The 9,754-nt window shown below is 43.6% G+C and overlaps 2 protein-coding genes across 2 annotated transcripts; one reads left to right on the top strand and one right to left on the bottom strand.

Moving 5' to 3' along the window:
• The first annotated feature begins 405 nt into the window (after window positions 1-405).
• LOC123180428 (SUN domain-containing protein 1) lies at window positions 406-4,091 on the top strand. The gene is made up of 3 exons (XM_044592483.1): window positions 406-673; window positions 1,796-2,868; window positions 3,398-4,091. The coding sequence occupies exons 2-3, from the start codon at window positions 1,810-1,812 to the stop codon at window positions 3,698-3,700; spliced, it is 1,362 nt and encodes a 453-aa protein (XP_044448418.1). The 5' UTR covers window positions 406-673; window positions 1,796-1,809; the 3' UTR covers window positions 3,701-4,091.
• Window positions 4,092-4,674: 583 nt separating this feature from the next.
• LOC123180429 (pentatricopeptide repeat-containing protein At4g35850, mitochondrial) lies at window positions 4,675-9,551 on the bottom strand. The gene is made up of 13 exons (XM_044592484.1): window positions 9,398-9,551; window positions 9,159-9,315; window positions 8,803-8,965; window positions 8,639-8,704; window positions 8,444-8,541; window positions 7,683-7,800; window positions 7,391-7,600; window positions 7,133-7,209; window positions 6,606-6,696; window positions 5,879-5,944; window positions 5,721-5,798; window positions 5,506-5,607; window positions 4,675-5,219 (listed from the first exon to the last, which is right to left on the bottom strand). Exons 1-13 carry the CDS (start codon window positions 9,429-9,431, stop codon window positions 5,121-5,123), a joined length of 1,359 nt encoding a protein of 452 aa, XP_044448419.1. The 5' UTR covers window positions 9,432-9,551; the 3' UTR covers window positions 4,675-5,120.
• Window positions 9,552-9,754: the final 203 nt, after the last annotated feature.

Below are 9,754 nucleotides of genomic sequence, written 5' to 3' on the forward strand. Positions count from 1 at the left end.
GTCCAGCAACGAATCCGCCGGCGATTTGAGAGCCGCAGCGCGATTCCGCCGCAGTTGCGGGGCGAGAGCGAGAGCGGAAAGGGAGGAGAGGAACGGGAATGCCACGCCCAGCGGAGGAAATGGGGGAGAGAATGGTTCACGTTTCGAAACCGCCGCCCATGATCTCCCTCTAGCCACTTACATGTGGGTCCCACGCTGGGTCGGATAAGGACAAACCGCCCATGACCGCGCGGTGGGAGGAAACGGACCAGGCGGCACCTGGCTCTTGCGTGGTTCGATCGCGACGCGATCGTGTGGTGGAGAGCCGGCCGCTCGTTCTCTTCATTTAGTGCGCGTGCACTTTGCAGGTTTTAGGTTGAACTTTTGGAGCGGGAGTTGCGTATGAGAATTGAGATTGAGATGCCATTCCTCCGTGGTGGAGTGAGCCTTTCGGTTTCAAAAATCTCCCCGTCTTCCACCGTTTCCACGTACCCTATTCGCCACTCTTCTTCCCCCCCTCCCTCTCTCTCTCGCCCACTCTCTTCCCCTTCGGTTCTGTCCCCAAATTCGTCCGTCCGCATCCCCGGCCCCGGCTGCTCCCCTCCCCGCAGCCCTCTCGCGCCGACGGCGGCGGGGCACCGCAGGCCAGCCCCACCGGCGCTGCACCGGCGCGGATCGGTTACCCCCTTCGTCGGTAAGGAACCAACAACCCTAGCTCGATTGCGTGCGAGTTGGTTTTTCCTCCTCGGGCATCTTCCGTTGCCGCTGCAGCGAGCAACCAAGATCTAAACCGGTTAGTCCGCCGATTTGTTTGCTCCATGGATGTCACCCTCTAATCCTCAGTTCGACGGCTCGATTTAGGTCGCTCCCCCTCTTCATTCTGTCTGAGTTGACCCGTGGTAGTCCGGGCGCGGACGTGCGGTGCGGGCAGAGCTTATTTCCGAAAGTTTAGGGTTTTTCTCTTTTTCCCTGGTGATGTAATTTCTTGAACTTGGGGAATTAGGGTTGTGTTGTATGGAACCGTTAGGAAGTTGCAGGCGAGGTTGCTTGCTTTCGGTTAAGTGTTGTTGTCCCTTTTTTTTGTGGCAACTGAATGCAATTCGAGATTTGCTTCGAAATGTTGTGTAGGGTACCACAGTTTACTCCTGTCTTCACATTTTACTGCTTGGCTTTATATTTTGGTCCGTGATGGTAAATGGCAGTACTAGTTAAATAACAGTATGAATTCTTTCATTTCTTCGAGATCTGCAGCCTATCCTGTACTTATGTGCGATAATGTATTCTTTTCCTACTTATGATTGGCCCTTCACTGCCCAACTTTAATTGCTGGATTTGTGAAGGAAAAAATGCATAGGAAGGCTGTTATCTGTTACAGTTCATCTTATGCATGTGTATACCACCTTTTGTTATAGGCTGACTATATAGACACTTAGCTGCAGATAGATTATACTCCCTCCATTCCTAAATATAAGTCTTTTTAGAGATTTGAATATGGGCTACATACAGATGAATATAGACGTATTCTAGAGTGTAGATTCACTCATTTTGCTCTGTATGTAGTCCATATTAGAATATCTAAAAAGACTTATATTTAGGAATGGATGGAATACATCCATTGTCCTGCACAGATAAATTAGCAACAAAAATAAATATGGGAAGGCTGGCTATAAGATCAATTCCTTGGCTGTATCCTTCATGTTACTGTGCACAGATTTATTGCCAAATTTCTTTATGTAATAATAGCACTCATTTTCTGCTGCCTTATTCCATTTGCATCATTATTTCCAGTTTGTAATGTAGCTATGTTCTATTGTAGGTTAAGGCACAACAATGGCTTCAACTGCTGCTGTACCGGCCGCAAATACAAATGGGAACCATGCACTAAGTGTGGATTCACATTCCAGCCAAGATGTTAGGCGGCGAACAGTTGTTGTTGCAAAGAAAAAACCTACACCTGAGCTTCTTACTGAAGGTGGAGTTAATGGGGTCTCAGATGATAAGGTTTCTAGCAAGAAGGATATTGGTCATACAAGCCGTGGAGAGTCAGTTATCGACAAACCAAAATATTCGTCTGAGGCAAGAAAAGATGCATTTCCTCCGGCACCTTCTGCTGAACATCGAAAGAGAAGTACCACTAAACATGAAAAGGCCAAGTGGGAAACTGCACTAAGTGTGCTGATGAAGCTTTGCCTTCTTTTTACGGCTTTTGCTTGGATGGGGCAGGTGTTATGGGGATGGCAAAGTGGGGATTTATCATTTACAGCACTTGATATGGAGAGCAGACTATCCAAGGTAGAGGTGTTCAAGAAGACGACTAGGATGCTCCAGGTACAACTGGACATTTTAGATAAGAAGCTAGGAGATGAGCTTGGCAAAGCAAAAAGGGACATCACAAAGCAATTTGATGACAAGGGCAAGAAGTTAGAGACAAAGATAAATACATTGGAAGGCAAGGTTGACATATTAGATAAGTCACTTGCTGAACTGAGAGACATGGGTTTTATCTCTAAGAAAGAATTCAATGAGATTCTGACTCGGTTGAAGAGAAAGAAGGGTTTGGATGGCACTGGCAGTGATATAACCTTAGACGATGTGAGAGTATTTGCCAAAGAGATAGTGGAGATGGAGATAGCAAGGCATGCAGCAGATGGTCTTGGGATGGTGGATTATGCATTAGGGTCTGGTGGTGGCAAAGTGGTTAAGCATTCGGGAGCTTTCAAGAAAGCCAAGAGCATTCTTCCTCGTCGTAGTGAAAGTCACAAAATGCTGGAGCCAAGTTTTGGGCAGCCAGGAGAATGTTTTGCACTGGAAGGAAGTGCTGGATTTGTGGAAATCAAGCTCAGGACAGGAATTATTCCTGAGGCAGTCACTCTAGAGCATGTCGAGAAGGTATGTCTATTGGTCATATTACCATAATTCGATACTCCTACTTCAATTTTTTTATTTGGCATATCTCTGTCCAACCCATACTGTAGCTCATTATTTTCTGTGCTACATGCTCTTAATTTTTTGTCAACATTTCTGATTTGAGATGGCTGACAACATATGCCATGTGGGTGCGTGCTCTGATTGATCAGCTTCACTTTTGATGCTATTGCTATCTATTAGAAACTTTCAGGAAAGCATCAAAACAACATGCAGCTCTATCTGTTAATAGTTGACTTCATTTGTTCTTTCCCTCAATTAGGCTTTATTGAGCCACAATAGAAAGGAATCATTGTGAAAGCAAAGCATGTTCTTCATTTTGTTGTGTTCCAGTTGAAATAACTGGTTCTTCCATTTTGTTTGTTTGCATTATGATCTTGTCATTGAACAATCATGCCCTCATGCCCTGCCTGTCCTTGCTTCCCATGAATCACTTTTCTGCTTTGTTCATTCCAGTGTACTATCTTATGCGAACCATGCCTTGCCTGTGCAGAGTGTGGCCTTCGACCGGTCCAGCGCTCCCAAGGATTTCCAGGTCAGCGGGTGGTACCAAGGAGCAGACGACGATTCAGACAAGCATCCACGAACGCCGACAAGCCTAGGAGAGTTCACTTACGACCTCGAGAAGAGCAACGCCCAGACCTTCCAGCTAGACAGAACCACCGCCGACGCGTCGGTGGTCAACATGGTTCGGCTCGACTTCTCCTCGAACCACGGACAGCCTGAGCTGACGTGCATCTACCGCTTCAGGGTGCATGGCAGCGAGCCTGGCTCTATCGGCACCGCGGCATCGTGAGGCCTGCCTGATGTAAGTTAGTACCGGTGTGCCTGGGACCATACAGTCTTCCCTCTTTAGCTTTGATTGAAGACTTGAACCCCTGCGAGACAGTAGGTTCAAGTTGATTCTAATCTGTAGCATAACGGTGCCACTATGGACAGACGCTGACTTACTGTTCTTGTTCCTAGCTAGGAGTGCTAATTGATTATCTGGCAACTGTGATTGCTCTCTGTACTCTACCGTGGAAGTATTTGTAATGTAAAATTATTAATTAGGGTGTGAACTGGTGTGCTCTTCTCGGGTGTTTGGAGTTTTTATTTGCTGTGAGCTTGCCCTATATTTGGTTTGTCTCAACTACTATGTAAATGACGTGCACCGATTATCAAAGATTAAAACTGTCCTAGTCGCATCTCATTTGCCATATTTTTCGTTTCTGCAAGGGGAGTTTTTTTTTTGAACACTTACGCAAGGGGAGTTTACAAATATATTGTTAAATGCTGAGATAGGAAATACAACACTGCCAATTTCTTGGATGTTAGATTTTGACAAGGTTACGGTACACAGAGACTGAATGGTGGAGAAACATCGAAGAAGGAATAAATTTATGGAGTTTATATTTCTTTATTTCGTTATCTCTGTGTACTCTATATCGCTATGTAAAGGACGTTGATTCTCAAACCTGTTTGCAGTTTGACACGTTCTGCAACCGTAAGCCTGTAACTCTTAACATTGCAAGCCTGATGTGTGTTAGTGCAGATCTTTCAGGTTGTCCATGAAGAATCAGCACGGTGACTGCTACCATTTCAGTTTTTGTTCTTATTCTTGAGTTGTACTACCTCCGTTCTATAATTCTTGTCATGGTTTTAACCACACTAGAACCACGACAAGAGTTATGGAACAGAGGGATCTCTTCTGGTGTCAGAGAAGCCGAGGAAGAAGAGCGGGAGCCTCTCCCGGACAAAACCCCCTTGTTTGAAACAATATGGAACATCTTCACACCAAGAAATCACATTTGAACGGCAACCAGTACAAACTGACGACTAAACAATCACATTTGAACGGCAACCAGTACAAACTGACGACTAAACAATCACATTTGAACGGCAACCAGTACAAACTCCAACCACAAAGTTCGATAGATGGTCCGCCCAGATAAATAACAACAAAATTGAATGGAACTTAAGAAAGAGACTTAGGCATAGGAGGCGACAAAACAATACATTTCTGTCTCAGGATGTATACACTGGTCCCTGCCATTCTTTCCTAACCGTTATCCACGGATAGATATTCTTGATGGTTTCTCCTTGCTTTCTGTCGTCCTAAAAGTAGTTATTCGGTTTTCTGGATATTAAACATATTGATGCATCCAGCAACCTCCTTACCAAAACAAGTTTCAGCCTGCATTGGTACAGGGAGACTAGAGCAGTTTGACCGTGTGTTACTGAAAATTTCTCCTCGGGCCCAACCGGAGTTGCAGGTTGTCCAAAACACGGGCAACATTCACAAGCCGTGGATCGTCAGAAGGAATTTCTCGTTCCTGCATCGGGAATACAAGAGACCATGAAACAGGGTTAGAATCCACGTACGGTCAATTTTATTCTAGTTTGTTCAGTCAAGCACACTGATACGTTGAAGCAAGCCTTGCTGTTTTTATTGCGTGGCATGCACAGCAAGCTCTCAAAATTTGATAAAACTCAACCAGATTCGGCATTGTAAACTAATGTTATAATTGAACCCAATCCAAAGTTACGAAAAAAACACGGACTCCAAGGTGAGGAAAATATACCAGATGACATGACTGACTCTAAAATATTGAAGCTTACCTTCAATCCCTTGTAGTATGCTTCAACAGCAGGAAGTGCTGGGATTATATTGCGGGTTTGCAGCATATCCCAGATATAATTTGCAGTTGTATATCCACCAGTCTGAACAAACCCACAGAAATTTCAACAGTCATTGGTGCAACTCAATTCTTTTTTCAGGAAGCATTAGGACTTCTGTGAATTCAGTACTGAAAGGTGGCAGTTGTGCTGCTTACCTTTTCACCAGAAGCCGCTAGTAGAAGATCCGTCCCCATCTTGGGATTCAAGAAGAATTTTCTTTCAGTCATTTTCTCCTGAAATATATTGTAAACCCTAAGATTTTGAACTCCCGAGTTAGTCAAACAGTAACACAAAACTAGAAGGAAGGAATTACCAAGGTTGCTTGAGCAACTTCCATTCCTCTTGGAGTATACCCTATCATAGCTCCCTCGGCAAGTGTCTGCATTCCATTGATGCATAGAATATAAAAGGTGCATGTGAGAAATTGAGAACACATGGTGTGGATAAGAGAGATACATAGATTCCTAATTATATATTTTATTGTTACACGAATTATATGTAGGACCTTAATTAGCTACTCTATAGTAAAGTTACCTATATTATTTTGTATGCATATTATCCCAAGATGCTCAGCTTTTGGCATGTGGCTAATTTTTGTTCAGCATATAGGATTCATACGGTACCAATTTCAAACTTCAAATTTGATTTCCATCTTTTACTTTTTTTAAAAAATATAGTGAAATATAACTGTTATTTGTGAAATCTGAGAGCTACCACTGTTGGATCCACTAATCAAAATGGTCTCTAATCAAAAGTTAGCAGCTAGCTTAAAGTTAATAAGCAGCAGTACGATTGTGTTTTAGAGCCTGTGACTATAAAGGAACAGTAAATCCTGTAGTGGTTAAATTGGAAAGTTCTACAAAGATTCTGAAAGTTCACAACTAAATTTTTTAGATCAAAATAGTCCAAGGCACAAGGCCTGATGTGTACCGCGAAACATGTCCATCACTAGGATTTGAAGATTCGTAATGGAATTAAACCTATGTTGCTTTCAACCATAAATATTAAATTTGAAGTTATAACTTTAACAAGATACTCACCACATACAGCTCTGCGGGTGTGGGTTTCGAGCTTGAGAACTCTTCAAACATCTTAACAGCGGAATCAATATCTCCACATCGAAGATAACACCTTTTCAGTTAAAGGACAAGAAATTAACAGATAGATCCAGAAGTTGATAGAAATCATTACCATAGAAAAGGACAAACATGATGGGTTGTCAAATGACAATTGCAGGTATCCTAAAAATAGACACTGCATTTCCAAATACTATGTACATTTACCTAAACATCATACATAATGCGATTTCATTGATTTGCAATGTCCACTTTATAAGATTGTTAATTCAACTTGCACAAGAGACTTTTCAGTATGCATAATGCGCAGGCTTAAAGTTTTGGACAGCGAAGCTATATCAGTGAATCTCGACAAAGATGAAGATTCCTTGATGAGTTCTCGACATACTTAGAAACTGAACATATCAGGAGCAATTAACCATTGAAGTTCCTCATAACCATGCAATGTATCATTAGATCGATACTGTTCAGCATGCAGAGTTGCAGATTACCTTACAGCTTGCATCACAATGAAGGCATCATAATTAAAATTCTCTTTAGTGAACATGTCAAGAAGTGCTTCGAGTGTCTGCAAAATTGTAAAGAGGATTAAATTTCATAGTAGGTAAAGCTCAATTTCATGACATGAGCTAACTATGAAATGTAAGATAACTAAATTATGGACATGTCAATTTGTCAAGTATCAATGCTGCTGAGCAGTAACTAGACACTGGTTACTAAAAACACAGTGAAAATGCAGCATAGCACACCTCTTTGCTCCCCAAGTCTGCACAAGCATGGATAGCAACATGATAAATTGTTAACTGCTTAAATATAAATCCTCTTCTGTGTGCAAATTCTGCTGTTGGCAAGTTGTATAGCTCTTCCTCTGACACATTCATCATTATATTCTCAGCACTATCATTTGCTACCCTTTCAACATACTGCCAACCTTTTGACTGCTGGACGAACTCAAGAATCTGAAAACAAAGTAGAGAAAAGGATGAGTACAGTTATGGTAAATGTACCACCACAACAAACTTTCTTGAGTGCATAACATACTTTTGCCGGAGTATCCTCACTGGCTGGTGTCTTGTTCTTGAATGCAGTTATTAGTCCAGCATAACAAAACTTGTTTAATCCAAGTCCAGCGGCGGTCATATCACGAACTATAGCATAACTGGTAAAACAATCACATTAGTGTTTCTCCCAGCATAGATAATAAACGGATATACTGGAAAGAGTTGCTGTTCGGGATAAATTATACTCCCTCCGTCCGGAATTAGTTGACGTTCAAATAGATATCCGTGTGAGCGTCAACTAATTCCGGACGGAGGAAGTATGTCGAAAAACATGCTTAGCTACCTAATATAATTCTAGAGCGAAACTTGCCACAAGCTGAAGAGATAACCTAGGCACTAGTGGAATTGATGTCTTCTGATAATGTATATCCCCCACATTATGCGAGGAAAACTGGCACTCCTACTCTGTAACCTCCAGAGGCTCTTATAACCCTGGATGTACCAACACGTTACATGTAGTCTAGTGTTCAAATTTGTGGAACTAGTAGTAATGAATCCTGTATTTTTAGTTGTCTCAATGGAGCTTTACTAACGGAAATACGAAAACAAGGGAACAGCTATTGTACAATCTGCAGGCCTTGGCTTATTTGCTCCAAGTGCCCAGTTGATAAGTCACAACATCATGGTAAAGATAGTCAACCACAGTGTATATCTTGGAATATGTGATTTCGTATTGCAGTCTTAAATGTTGCATGCTTCTACAATCTGAAAACATAAAAATTGATGTGAAGGACCCCTTACACTTGATCGGTACGCCCAGTTGCTGCAAGTGCATTCAAGAGACAAATGTAGGTTTCTCCTTTCAACTTAACGCCATGTGCTTTCATTTCTTCCAGAAGCTTCAGTACAGGTAACAAAAGTTAGAGCATTGGTGAGCACGAGTAACAGAGGAGGAGCATCGGCAGCAACTCAGAAATAGGTAGGAAGATAACCAACCAAGATTGCTGCATCCGAGTTCTTGCATTTCCCGCAAGTGGAAATCAGAAAATTGTATAGGTTAACCTACAATGAATTAAGCCATTAGCCTAATTTCTGTCCGACAAAATAAAAAGGGAATCGGCATAGGAGATGAAGGCATGTAAAGAAGAGAGTGGTCTAACATCAGGCTGCAAGCCCATTTCTCTCATCTGATCACGGAAGTAGAAAGCATCTTGCAGCCGGCTGCCCTTCATGGTGCCGACTATGAGATTGTGGAATGTATCCCGCACAGGCTGCACCCCGTCGAGCAGCATGTCATCGTAGGCATCACGAAGCAGGTAGGGCCTGAAGACAACATGAAAGCATTTAATTCAGACTCGGGAAGAAACAATTAGGTTGGCACAGGCATGCTCGTACCCACACCAGATCATCGACGCAGCAATAACAGCTTAACAAAACTATCCTAACGGGAAATGCCACTGCTCGGAACTGGGTCGAACAGGTGGTGTGCAGGAACCGAAACAAGGGCTGGACGTGCCTGCGCTGCTGGACGAGGGACCCAATGACGGTGTTGTACTCGGAGACATTGTTAGCGTAGTTGCGGCGCATGTACTCCTCCGTCGACGTCGCCACGCCGCGCCGCCCCACCCCTGCGGCCGCCGCCGCCGCCTGAGCCGTAGCATGCCGCAGCTGCCCTGCACCGCCAGATCCAGAGGTTAGTGCCGCCAAATTTGCGGGCAAGCGAGACGGGATCTTGTGAGAGGGGGAGGAGGAGACCTTGGAGCAGGAGGGAGTTCTTGAGGAGGCCCATGGCGGATGGTGGGGGGAGAGGTGGTGGCGCTGCGTCGACTGAGGAAGAGAGACGGGAAGAGAATGGGAGGAGGGTTTAAGAGTTACTGAGATGGCCGAGATCGATGTGGGCCAAGGCCCATGGGTCTGAAGCACAGTGCATTCGATGGCCATGTTTACGTTTCGTCTTACGAGCCAGGTCCTAGTTTCCATGTGCTTTTTATCCATGTCTCAACAAAAAATGTGCTTTTTATCCTATACTAGCAAATATGCTCGTGCGTTGTAACGGAAGATTATGCAGGTGTGGTAGATATAGCGAACTGCACCGAGTCATCTGCAGGGTAC

This window comes from Triticum aestivum, chromosome 1D (assembly GCF_018294505.1).
Source record: "Triticum aestivum cultivar Chinese Spring chromosome 1D, IWGSC CS RefSeq v2.1, whole genome shotgun sequence".
In the NCBI taxonomy this organism is placed as follows: domain Eukaryota; kingdom Viridiplantae; phylum Streptophyta; class Magnoliopsida; order Poales; family Poaceae; genus Triticum; species Triticum aestivum.

Bases quoted from the DNA above. Each gene is read 5' to 3' on its own strand.
- LOC123180428 (XM_044592483.1), top strand. From the start codon at position 1,810: ATGGCTTCAACTGCTGCTGTACCGGCCGCAAATACAAATGGGAACCAT. The intron at 2,869-3,397 runs GTATGTCTATTG...TTGCCTGTGCAG, and splicing joins CTCTAGAGCATGTCGAGAAG to AGTGTGGCCTTCGACCGGTC.
- LOC123180429 (XM_044592484.1), bottom strand. From the start codon at position 9,431: ATGGGCCTCCTCAAGAACTCCCTCCTGCTCCAAG. The intron at 7,801-8,443 runs GTAAGGGGTCCT...TTGTTTTACCAG, and splicing joins ACTGGGCGTACCGATCAAGT to TTATGCTATAGTTCGTGATA. The intron at 5,945-6,605 runs GTGAGTATCTTG...AATGGAATGCAG, and splicing joins CACCCGCAGAGCTGTATGTG to ACACTTGCCGAGGGAGCTAT.